The sequence below is a fragment of the Aulonocara stuartgranti genome, assembly GCF_965226115.1.
Source record: "Aulonocara stuartgranti genome assembly, chromosome: 9".
Taxonomy (NCBI): Eukaryota; Metazoa; Chordata; class Actinopteri; order Cichliformes; family Cichlidae; genus Aulonocara; species Aulonocara stuartgranti.
The window spans coordinates 13,340,782-13,353,941 of NC_138960.1; the positions used below are offsets into that span (position 1 = coordinate 13,340,782).

Genomic DNA, 13,160 nt, shown 5'->3' on the forward strand with positions numbered 1-13,160 from the left:
GTTCAGACATTATCAGTAAATTTCCTTCAGTCTTCAAAGGACATGGAACATTGCCTTACACCTACAAAATCCAGCTCAAGGATGATGCCGTGCCTGTGGTGCATGCCCCAAGGAGAGTGCCTGCTCCATTACGGACAAGTTTGAAAAAAGAGCTTGAAAGAATGACTCAAATGGGTGTCATTGAACGAGTGGAAGAGCCCACAGACTGGGTGAACTCTATCACTTGTGTCAAGAAAAAGAATACAGGTGCCTTAAGAGTCTGCCTTGATCCCAAAGATCTAAATGAAAATATTAAAAGAGAGCATTATCAGATCCCTAAGAGAGAGGAAATAATGAGTGAAATGGCAGGAGCTAAGTTTTTTAGCAAACTGGATGCATCACATGGATTTTGGCAGCTGAGGCTAGACCCAGAAAGCAGCAGGTACACTACCTTTAACACGCCATTTGGGCGTTACTGTTTCTTGAGGCTCCCATTTGGAATTAAATCAGCACCAGAGATCTTCCACAGGGCAATGGAGTCCCTGATCGAAGGGCTGGAAGGCACCAGAGTCTACATAGATGACCTCGTAGTCTGGGGAAATACAAGGCAACAACATGATGAAAGGCTGGAGAAACTTTTGTGGAGAGTTAACAAGAATGGACTTAAACTGAATAGAGACAAGTGCCTCTTTGGTGTTTCAGAGATGACCTTCCTGGGAGAGAAGGTTACAAGTGAAGGGGTGGAACCTGATCAGTCAAAGGTACAAGCCATATTGGATATGCCAGCACCCACTGACAAAAAAGGTGTCTTGCGAGCAATGGGGATGATCAACTTTCTGGGTAAGTTCATTCCTAATCTTACCTCCAAGACAGCATGCCTAAGGGAGCTGCTACAGCACAACACAGTGTTCGAGTGGACGGTCCGGCATGAGAAAGAGTGGAAAAAATTGAAGGAAACTGTAACTACAGAGCCGGTCTTGACATTCTTTGATCCATCAAAGCCAACAAAAATTTCAACAGATGCCTCAAAAGATGGCTTGGGAGCAGTTCTGCTCCAAAGGAACAAAGACAAGTGGCAACCTGTAGCATATGCGTCCAGATCAATGACAGAAACTGAACAACGCTATGCTCAAATTGAAAAAGAGACTTTGGGCTTAGTGTTTGGGTGTGGAAAATTTCACAGCTATGTATATGGATTACCAACCTTTACAGCAGAGACTGATCACAAACCTCTCATCTCGATCAGAAAAAAGAACCTCAACGACATGTCAGCCAGAATTCAGCGCATGATGATGGTGTTGCAGCGCTATGATTTTGAGCTGATCTACACGCCTGGGAAATATATCGTACTCGCGGATGCTTTATCCCGAGCGCCAGCACCAAGTGGTGACAGGTTAGTCAGCACTACAGCCGAGGAGGCTGAAACACATGTAAACATGGTAACTGCCTCACTCCCAGCATCAGATGTCATGTTGCAGCAAATTGTACAGGAGACGACAAAAGATCCAGTGCTGCAGAAAGTATCCCACCTTATACAGAATGGGTGGTCAAAAGGAGTCTGTCCAGGGTTCTACTCTGTGCGAGCTGATTTATGCATGGCTAATGGGCTGGTGCTGAAACAAAACCAGATTGTCATTCCTCAATCCATGCGGAAGGACATGCTTCAGCGTATCCATGAAGGACATCTTGGAGTGGAGAAATGTAAAAGGAGAGCGAGAGAAGCAGTTTACTGGCCAGGCATCAACAGGGATATTGAGGAGATGATACAGAAATGTGAAACATGTCTCAAACATCACTACAAACAAACAAAAGAGCCAATGCTGGCAGCAGATCTACCCACTGCACCATGGTAAAAGGTAGGCACGGATTTATTTCATCTGGATGGCAAGGACTATGTTTTGGTGATTGACTACTATTCTAATTATCCAGAAGTGGCACAGCTTTCCAGTACATCAGCACAGTCAGTCATCACACACATGAAGGGCTTTTTTGCCAGACATGGAATTCCACAGTGTGTCATCAGTGACAATGGTCCACAATATGACTGTAGAGAATTTAGTGACTTTGCAAAACAATATGGATTTCAACATATCACCTCTAGTCCCTTGTATCCCCAAGCGAATGGACAGGCAGAAAAAGGAGTCCAAATAGTAAAGAGATTGTTCAAAAAAGCAAGAGACAGTAAGACCGACCCTTACCTGGCTCTGCTAAGCTACAGAGCTTCATCACTGGAGTGTGGGGCATCACCTGCTGAGCTACTCATGCATCGTAAGCTCCGCACCACACTTCCACACATTTCCAAGGAAAATGACAATGCACATGACAACAAGCTGACCGACAAAAGAATGAAACTCAAGCACAGACAGAAAGGGAACTATGACAAAACTGCAAGGCGTCTGGAACCGCTTCAGGAAAGAGATGTTGTGAGGATTGCAGGTCCAGATTTCTGGGACAAAAAAGCAACAGTTCTCAGCGAAGTAGGGCCCAGATCGTTTGCTGTTCAGACAGAGAATGGACACGTGTTAAGAAGAAACCGGAGAAGTCTGTTAAAGACACAGGATGTTAAACATCAGGACACAGAGACTGGAACTGAACAACGAGGTGCTAACCCTGTTGAGCACCACAGTGAGCCTCCTTCACCTTCCCCAATGTCTGAGATACTGAGAAGGTCTACCAGACCTAAGAAACCTACAGAGAGGCTCATAGAACAAGTGTGAACTGTTGTGGTAAAGAATTGTTAAAAAATAATAATAATAAATCACAAGTAAACAACGGATAATAATTCATTTAGAATAGTAATTGTTCACACTTAATTGATACCTGCTGAGTTATGTGTTATTGACTGTTCAAGCTGTCAAAGGTGAAGAGTTCTAATGTGCTTGAGGGCTGTATGGGATTCATTTGGTTCATTCTGGAAGATGTAAGGTATACATTTGGATTTATTTTGTTTGACTTGTGCTACAATTTTTGGTTATAAAAAAAAAAAAAGAATACTACTGAATGTAGCTTGTTGCACAATTTATAACATGTTGAATGTTAGACAAGAATGTTCAGATGTTACAGAGTAACAGTTCTCTTTGGAATTGTGGTTAGTATAACACCAACCTGTTTGGAAAGGGGATGTAATGATAGTTGCTATTGTTGAAGCTACCCACAGGGGGCGCTCTGTAATCAATGAGATATACAGAATAGAAGAAGAAAGTGATCGTGGTAGAAAGAATAATAAACAGCTAGCTGAAGCTAGCAGCAGGAGCAATTCTTGATGTTTTATTCATAGAGGAATAAGAACATTACAATGCCCAGCGGATTTGCTTTACCAAATTGACCATCCCAGCTAGGGCTGGGCGATATGACCCAAAATTCATATCTCGATATTTTTTAGCTGGATGGCGATATAAGATATATATCGATATATTTTTTAAAGCCATAAAATAAGAACAAAAAGAGAGTTCTTAGTCAAAGCTGTGTCCCAGATGTCACACGGGCACTTTTATTAACATAGAGCAGATGTACATAAAATTTACTCAAAAATAAATTATGAGCATTTATTAAATAACAATGCTCCATAAATAAAAGAAAACAATGTTGTTTTTGTGCATAACAAAAAGCTCACAATTGTGCAGTCAAAATGTAAACTAAAAGACGCTGAGCACAATAACAAAGACAGATTTCACAGCTGCTCTGTTCCCAACTTCTACTGCGTGACTGACAGCCTGGAGTTTGCAATCCGCTTCGCAACCACGTCTCTTAACAGGTGCCATTTATGGTCCTTATACACAGTAGGGTAATATTACGTTGAAGCACAGTACGTATCACTCCGCGAGGCTCAGCCGTAATGCTCCGACAATCCATCAAGCAGTGCAGCTCCGTAGCTTACTAAAGTCGTACTAAAACATTTTTTGACAGATTGCTGAGCGCCGTGTTCCACATAAAATCGGTTCGCGGCCATCAAGCACAACCAGAATTCATACATAAGGCGCGCTGTCAACTTTTGAGAAAACGAAAGGAATTTAGTCCGTGCAGCACCTCTGGGCTGCATGGCGTTAGCGTGGTTAGCTCGTTAGCGTGGTTAGCTAGCTAACACGTTGACGCTGTCCAGCCCCACGCACGGGGCGATGCGCAGTAACTTGTTAACGGAGATTTGCCGTGTCCATCTTGTCAGGTGAAGCGATGGGGGAGGAGGGGGAGTTGTGTTCAGTGAAGGAGAGGTGAGGCCGAGTAACGTTGCGTAAAGACGAAAGTGGACGAAAGAGAGGCAAACTTGCGGCTCCACAAGTATAATTATAACGTAACATAGACTATATCGATATAAAGGATATTGTCACATCTTATATCTCGTATAAAAATATATCGATATTTTTTAAAAACTCGATATATCGCCCAGCTCTAATCCCAGCCTTGCCGTAATGGTCCATTTGATTCACCTTTTATTGTTTATTTTATTTTCATTTACTGAATACGGGACAGACTTGACTGGGGGAAAGAAGGGGAGAAAGAAAGAGGGAAAGAGAAACAGCTGAGAAGAGGGACGGGGGAGAAGGGCAAAAAACAAAAACCAACAGTATGAGCAGAAAAAAAAAAAGAAATAAAAAATGCATATATCAATCACCTGGATCACCTGCTGAGAAAGAAAAAAGAAAACAAGCAGAAGAGAACAAGAGTAATAGAATAAACAACATCACAATGATGTATGGGAATATGACAGTAAATACTAAATATTAAACATTATTGTGCAGCACATAAGATCAACAGAACACAGAGTGCTTTGAGGTAGGAGCCAAAAAGGGTGTAGTTTGTGGGTGTGATCACCCGTGTGTACACCTGTGAGCATGGACGCGCTTGTTTTTTTTAAAAGGTTCCTTCATGTAATGATCTGCTAGAGGGTGTGGGGGGGCCACAGCCCCGTCCTCCAGGGCATGAAGCAGGTATGGAGGAGATCAAAACTCCAGACATCCAGAGGCCCCCAGAACACAAGAGACCAAGGAAGACCAACAGAGGGGCAGCCGCGCCACTGTCCCTGCAGCTGTTTTTCTGCCTGCACCAAACCTCTACAGCCTCATTTCTATTTGAAGTGATAACAGGAAATGGATGAGAGCGATCTGCTGCAGTATCAGGGTCACAATAAACTTTATTGTCCAGCTGCTGTGGATGAACACATGAGAGGAAGTGAACTCCTACAAAGTCTCATTTTAATGAGTCTGGCTGCTGTAAAGTGATGCACAGGAAGATGTTAACAAAAACTAATGAAACAGAGATGAAAGTAAACAGTGTTCATATTTGAAAGCACCGAGAATAAAATATATTGTGGTGGTTAATGTGCAGCTCTTCGTGATTTGGTGAAGTCGTGTTTTTAATCATGTTGTGGATTGAATGTTGGGTTTTATTTTATCTACAGAAGTTTGTCCCACCTGTGATCGTTCAGATTGATTTGTTGGGTTGACTTGAATCATGTGAAGGTTTAAAGCTGCACTTCCCCCAAAAAGAATAAAGTATAATCGTGAAGAATGTAAAAATGTCTTCCTGTGTCAAACACAGCTGCAGTCAAAGCAGGAAGGAAAGCACTGAAACCACTGATCAAAGCTCATTAATCAAAGACCGCTGATCAATGGCCATGAGTACCATTCAGAGAGAGTTGGGGAGTCGCTGCAAGCGATCAGTGGTTGTTGATCAATGATCATGAGAATTTGCATATTAATGCTCAATAACTGACCTCCCAGCCCATTGTTCCTTCAGTGGTTCTAGTTTCAGTCATTATGCAAATGCACTGTTGAAGATTGGGGAAACCTGCAGTCGGCTGAAACTGAAGAAGTCACTTGGATGAGTCACGAAATGTTTCTCCTACTGCAAAAGCTACGTCCAGATGAACAGAATCAAAGTTTGGGGAATGGTGGAGGTGGTGGGACTGGGGGGCTGAAGGAGTTGAAAGTGTGGGGTGGGGGAGTAACAGGTCTGTCCCTGTTTGTGGAAACCACAGGAGGAGAATCTCAGACCACAGTAAAATATAACATTTGTCTTAGTGTTTTGACAAAGCATTTCTAAATACAGATAATGATTAATGATGTAACATGTCATGTATTCTTTATGTATTTGAAGTGTTATAAAAATGACTCTGGATCAGTCCCGTATCCCTAAAGAATCTTTGTGTAAAAAGTGGCTCCTAGCGGCCAAATTCTAAGAAAATTCTCAGAATCATGATGTTTTCTTAGAATTTCCCCTAAAAGTGACACGACAATCCCAGTTAATATAAAAGCTATTCCTCAAGATTCCTAGCGCTTAAAAGGGCTCCTAAGGCGAGATCTGCTAAGAGCAGAGAAGAGGACTTTTAGTGGCGTAGGAATTCCCCTAAGCAGCTGCACAAAATGGCCAACAGAAGAGGCAGGAGTGATGTCCTGCAAACACTGCATGACAGGGAATTATTGAGACGCTACAGATTGGATCGTGCAGGAATCATGTTTGTGGTGGATCTCCCTAGAGATGCAATTACTTCACCAACTCGACGCCACAACGCTATTACACCGGAGACGAAAGTAATCACAACACTGAGGTATTTGGCAACCGGGAAAATGCAACAATGCAGCAGTGATGACTTGGGTCTGTCCCAATCCTCTGTCAGCAGAGTCATCACCCAAACACTGACAGCTTTGTCACAACCTAATATTGTGACACAATTTATTTCATTCCCGCTGGATGCCCGCACTTTACACACACATAAAAGGGCATTTATGGACATTGCAGGATTCCCTGGCGTTGTGGGTGTAATTCATGGAACACATGTGAGAATAATTGCGCCATCAGAGGACGAGGCTGTCTTTGTTAACAGGAGGAATTTCCACAGCATCAATGTGCAAATAGTCGTCAATGCGGCCTGTAAGATTTTGGACATTGTGGCTAAATGGTCAGGCTCCACACATAATGCGAGAATGCTCTCCGAGAGTGGCATCAGACAGCTTTTTGAGAGACGCTATGTGCCAGCTAATTGCCACTTGTTAGGGGACAGTGGCTACCCATGCAAACCATGGCTCCTTACACCTTACCTCCAGCCACGCCAAGGGCCCCAACTAAACTATAACAGGTAAGCCAAACAATACAAAAATCATGGAAATGAAATGCAAGCAATATGTTAGAGCATCCAAGTAGTGCAATATTTCCATCAAATAATTAAAGGTCTCTGTATTCTATTGTAGGGCCCACAAGACAACAAGAACGGTGGTGGAGCGTGGCATAGGCCAGCTTAAGAGGCGCTTTCATGTTCTCCAAGGAGAGGTGCGGCTGAGGCCCGAAAAAGTCAGCAAAGTCATCATAGCCTGTGCAATATTACACAATATTAGCAAGGTTAGACAGATTGCAGAACCTCTGGAGGATGGAGATGAGGATGAGGATGAAGACAACGATGAGGATGGTGGTGAAGAAGATATTTACATTCCACAGGGGAACCTAGCCCAGAGTGGACTGCCTTACAGGGCAAACTTCACAAATTTACATTTCAGGCAAGCTGTAGCCCCATGTCTTTTGAGAACTTGTGATGGTATTAAGAACTACCACAGTTTTACTGCACATCACCTGCAATTGTTAAATGCAAGACACAGAACACAATCTGTAAATGTTTTTTTTTTTTTAGGTGTTCAATTTTAAGGCGGTAGTACTCCTCCTGAAGGGAAAGGACTTTTTTTTTGTTGTTCAAACACATCAATTGTGAGTTGCAATCTGCTCTCCTGCTCCCTGCAGGAGACGGAGGCTGACGGAGCAGGTGCTGCGGATGGGAATGGTGTTTGATCCCCCGGGCTATCCTGATATTGTGTCCCAGGCGCGCCTCTTGCCTTGGCTAGTGACAGTTGGGCCAAATTTTCCCCGTAACATACCTTTATGTTCGTTCACCAACTGGGCCAGCAACAAACCTTGCTCCTCAGTCCAGTTCGACTTGCGAGTCCTTTTTTTTCTCCATTTTCTGTGTTTGTAGGATATTTGTTAACAAGCCTTTATAAATAGACCAGCCAGCAATCACAGACATTGATAAAAGCTGAGCCGTGTTACCCTTGTTAAGACCACACTGGACTTGTAACGTTGTGATTTCTACAGCCCCTTAAGATAGGCCATCTTGTTTTCAATGGGGTCCATATGGGAGTGAAAGTACAAAATATGCCAGCTAGGATATTAATATGAGCAAATAGGACACGAATCATTATTTGAACAGGGTGTAATGAGTTTAAGTTTTCACATATTTTAGATTCTAATGTTAGGCTATAACCCCTACAGCTTACTATTCATTTTCCAGATATTTTCTTGAATGTGAAATATTATTTACAATTACAGTCAGCATAAGATTAGAGTGTATAATTATGTTTATTGATTTGAGGGTACGTCCTTTGCTCATTATCACCAAAAGCTCATTTCCATCAAACTTGTAGGATCAACCAATCACGGCTTTTGAAATGATGACTCATACCTAGCAACGGGGTCAACCACACCTCCTCACTAAGATAGGATTTCCCATCCATTCCTTGCTCAGAGTTCACTGAAAATGTTCTGGAATCACTTCTAAGCTAAAACTCCCGGCAAGGAATTTTTAGGTTAAGTTAGGAGCTCTCTGAGAGGATTCTCAGAATCTTTAGGGTTAGGGTGAGGGGGCAGAACAAAGTAAGAATGCTCCACGAGAGGAGGCGTTTGCACAGAGAGCTGCTTTTTCATTCAAAGAGAATAAAGTAGCACCAACGCTTGGATCGATATCTGCATCGATCTGCCCACCCTTGTCTCCTGGATCGTAGCTGAGATCAGCGTGAACCACGTGGGTCTCTGCTCCCTGATCTGTTTCCTGTGTTTGGAAAGAGTTCCAGCTTCATCGCGGAGTTTCTCTCGGTTTGTGGGCTCATCTAAAGGTAAGCACCGAGCTAACTTTACTGTGAGTTCAGTTCATGTTGAGTTTAGCTCCTGAATGAGGTCTTCTGCTGCTCTCCTTGGTGTCTGTTCACAGTTTATTGTGAACACGTTGAGAGAAGAGTGAGAGAGTGTTTGGAGAAAAACACCAACTAATCATTAGCTCAGCATGCTGGGAGAAGTTGGAGCAGAAAAGTCTTTTCATTGTCCCTGCAGCTGTTTTTCTGCCTGCACCAAACCTCTACAGCCTCATTTCTATTTGAATTGATAACAGGAAATGGATGAGAGCGATCTGCTGCAGTATCAGGGTCACAATAAACTTTATTGTCCAGCTGCTGTGGATGAACACATGAGAGGAAGTGAACTCCTACAAAGTCTCATTTTAATGAGTCTGGCTGCTGTAAAGTGATGCACAGGAAGATGTTAACAAAAACTAATGAAACAGAGATGAAAGTAAACAGTGTTCATATTTGAAAGCACAGAGAATAAAATATATTGTGGTGGTTAATGTGCAGCTCTTGGTGATTTGGGAGAATCATGTTTTTAATCACGTTGTGGATTGAATTTTTATTTTATTTTATCTACAGAAGTTTTTCCCACTTGTGATCGTTCAGATTGATTTGTTGGGTTGACTTGAATCATGTGAAGGTTTAAAGCTGCACTTCCCCCAAAAGGAATAAAGTATAATCGTGAAGAATGTAAAAATGTCTTCCTGTGTCAAACACAGCTGCAGTCAAAGCAGGAAGGAAAGCACTGAAACCACTGATCAAAGCTCATTAATCAAAGACCGCTGATCAATGGCCATGAGTACCATTCAGAGAGAGTTGGGGAGTCGCTGCAAGTGATCAGAGGTTGTTGATCAATGATCATGAGGATTTGCATATTAATGCTCAATAACTGACCTCCCAGCCCATTGTTCCTTCAGTGGTTCTAGTTTCAGTCATTATGTAAATGCACTGTTGAAGATTGAGGAAACCTGCAGTCGGCTGAAACTGAAGAAGTCACTTGGATGAGTCATGAAACGTTTCTCCCACAAAAAGCTACGTCCAGATGAACAGAATCAAAGTTTGGGGAATGGTGGAGTTTGGAGAGCGGCACCATGGGGGCTGGAGAGACTTGTGAAGTGGTGATCAGGTGTGGGTCTCTGTTATTATGAATGGTTGGGGTGGGGGGTGGGACTGGGGGGCTGAAGGAGTTGAAAGTGTGGGGTGGGGGAGTAACAGGTCTGTCCCTGTTTGTGGAAACCACAGGAGGAGCTGTTCAGGCTGTTGCTGGGTGTGAATTGTTGATGGAGTCTTTAAACTTGTAGTTGCTGTTTTCCAGACTGAAGCAGAGTCGTTAGCTGAAAACTGGTTTTAGAGGTTTATTCAGGACACCTTCTCAGGCTCTTACAGCCTTACCTGTATCATAACAAAGTGTATAAACCCCAATCCACCTTTAACATGGTCCTTCTCCCAAACCTTCAAATAGGACTTTCTGGCCCAGTCATAGTAAAGGGCTGCTTAGAATATTAGAGCCAATGTCACAAAGTTCCTCCTGAAGTATAAGTGAGTGAGAGAGTTTCCTCACTTTGCAGCACAACACGTCTCACAAGATTTCTACAAGCAATCAGAGTGAAATTTGTACTTTGTGTTGTCAGATGAACATATGAGACACTTTGACTCTTCAGTGCAGTGTGGAGCCTAACAGAGATCTGTTTTGTGTCCCAGCTGATCAGCAGGAGGAGAAGAGTCTGACGGAGCAGCAGAGGAACATTTTCAGCCATCTGGACTCAGCTGAGTCACTACAGAGGAAACAATGAGCTCAACACAGGAGGTGAGGAAAATATCACAGTTTCACCAAATAATCAGTCACGTCTAAAACTCTCATCCTCCCAACCTGTTATATGACTGTGTTGCATTTTATTATGTATTTTTAAATGGTGTTTACAAACATTAAGAAGTCACAAGCAATTGTTATTCTTTATTATTATTATTAGTAGTATTAATTACATTTTCAATTCAATTCAGTGTTACTTATACAGCACCAAATCAAAACAACAGTCACCTCAAGGTGCTTTTTATTGTAATGTGGATCCTACAATAATACATACAGAGAAAACCCATCAATCATATGACCCTCTTTGAGTAAGCACGTTGGTGACAGTGGGAAGGAAAAACTCCCTTTTTACAGGAAGAAACCTCCAGCAGAATGAGGCTCACAGAGAGGCGGGGCCATCTGCAGAGAGCGGTTGGGGCGAAAAAAGGAAGACAGGATAAAATACATGCTGGGGAATTTTATTATTACTACTAATAATATTATTGCTATCATTGCTGTATAAATAGACTTAATATTGGTTCATCACTGCAAAAAACTCATTCAAAGTACCACAACGGTAGCCCAATATCAGGCAGTAAACACATTAAGTGTGTATGTTTTTTTTTGCTCATGAAAAACGAAATGCCATAATATAGATTGAAAATGAAGGTCATTTAATTGCCATTAATGAAAAATGAATCCAATGTTTTCTACAGTGAAACGTTTGAACAGTCATTAATTCTTTTTAACAGCAGGTTGGATGTAATGTGCTAGAACTACCAGTACGTGGGGATAAGAGACCTTTAAGGTGTTTGGTGCCACACTCCACCTTCAGGTTTAAAACTAGTGTTAATGGAGGGAGTTTGAAGGTTGAGTTTGTTCCACGACTGCATTTCACTCACTGCCTCTGTTTGTATCTCTGTCACTGCAGGACCAACATGGAGCGAGAAGTCAGCGCTCTCAGGAGGCCGACAAACCTCACAGAAGAAAGAGGGACAAAACATACAGCTGTGACGAGTGTGGGAAGGAGTTTACTGAGAAGGGTAATCTAAAACAGCATCAGGTCATCCACACTGGAGAGAGACCGTTCAGCTGTGACTTGTGTGGAAAGTCTTTTTCCTTGAAGGGTTACCTAAAAACACACCAACTCATCCACAGTGGAGTTAAAGCGTACAGCTGTGATCAGTGTGGCAGAGCTTTTACTCACAGTAGCAGCTTACAGAGTCATCTAGTTACCCACTCTGGAATTAAGGCATACAGCTGTGACATCTGTGGCAAAACTTTCAGCCATATACGGAATCGAAATAGACACCTACGCATTCACACCGGACATGATGTGTACTGCTGTGATCAGTGTGGCAAACAGTTTATAACAGACGCACAGTTACAACAACACATGTTTTCCCACACTGAGGAGAGACCTTATAAATGTGACCTGTGTGAGAAGACTTTTCAATCTCCACATTCCCTAAGACGACACCAACAGATCCACACCAGAAAGAGACTCTACAAGTGCAGTTACTGTGAGGTATGTATTTATATTTTTATCTGTGTTAACTGAAACAGTAAAATGTAATTGGACGTCTGCAGAGATGCTCTTTCCTTCAGGCGACGTTCAGGAAAAAAATGTTGAAGGACTGACTTACACTGTCTTTGTGTCTTTGTTTAGAAGCAGAACGACACAGATGGATCCAGTTCTCAACCCTGTCATCACTGTGGTGGTGGGAAAGACTTTCATTGTGACTTTTGTGGAAAAACTTTCAGTTGGCAAGCTGACCTAAAAATACATCAACGTAGACACACTGGAGACAAACTGAAATACTGCAAAGAATGTGGGAGAAGCTTCCCCACATCAAGTTACTTAAAACAACATGAACTGATTCACAGCGGGGTTAAAAAGCACCTCTGTGATCAGTGTGGGTCATCTTTCATCACCGCAGTCACCCTTAAAAGACACAAACGAGTCCACACAGGAGAGAAACCATACAAGTGCAGACACTGTGAAAAAAGCTTCTCACATCCCGGTAGTCGTATCTATCATGAACATGCACACATGGAAGGAAACTACAGCTGTGACCAGTGTGACAAGAGCTTCAGGAATCTCAGTTCATACTCCAAACACAAACGATCCCACGTTACTAATAAACTGTTTCACTGTTACCAATGTGCCCAAACATTCACCTCATTGTCTGCTCTGTGCAAACATCAGCATGATCACTCAGGGCTGAAATCACTCCCATCACTGGATCACAGTGAACCTGAAGAGACAGAAAGTTCCTGTGGTTTCAGTGTCAGACTTAAAACCCTTGAGATCAGGCTCCACAGAGTTCAGATCGAATCTCCTGTAAAGATCTGATGAAAATGTTCCACTGGATGGATGGATGGATGGATGGATAATCTCTTTTTCTGAAGGTTGCTCTCTTCCTGTTTCTGCCAGTGCTGACTGCACAGATGTAATATAGATCCATGTCACTGTTTGGAAGTATCAGAGAACTGCTGATGCTGTAAAGCTG

The 13,160-nt window shown here is 42.5% G+C and overlaps 2 protein-coding genes across 3 annotated transcripts in view; both read left to right on the plus strand.

The window, feature by feature from the left end:
* LOC309714707 (uncharacterized protein) overlaps positions 1-13,160 on the plus strand; it is a 138,142-nt gene that overhangs the window by 44,053 nt on the left and 80,929 nt on the right. The gene's annotated exons all lie outside the window — the stretch shown is intronic.
* On the plus strand, positions 5,943-13,076 carry LOC309714709 (uncharacterized protein). Of its 2 annotated transcripts, XM_082547352.1 has the most exons (5): positions 5,943-7,051; positions 7,164-8,852; positions 10,560-10,665; positions 11,579-12,175; positions 12,317-13,076. In XM_082547352.1, exons 3-5 carry the CDS (start codon positions 10,648-10,650, stop codon positions 13,001-13,003), a joined length of 1,302 nt encoding a protein of 433 aa, XP_082403478.1. In that variant the 5' UTR covers positions 5,943-7,051; positions 7,164-8,852; positions 10,560-10,647; the 3' UTR covers positions 13,004-13,076. The 2 variants fall into 2 exon arrangements, with proteins under 2 accessions (XP_082403478.1, XP_082403477.1); XM_082547351.1 differs by having other exon boundaries at positions 5,943-8,852.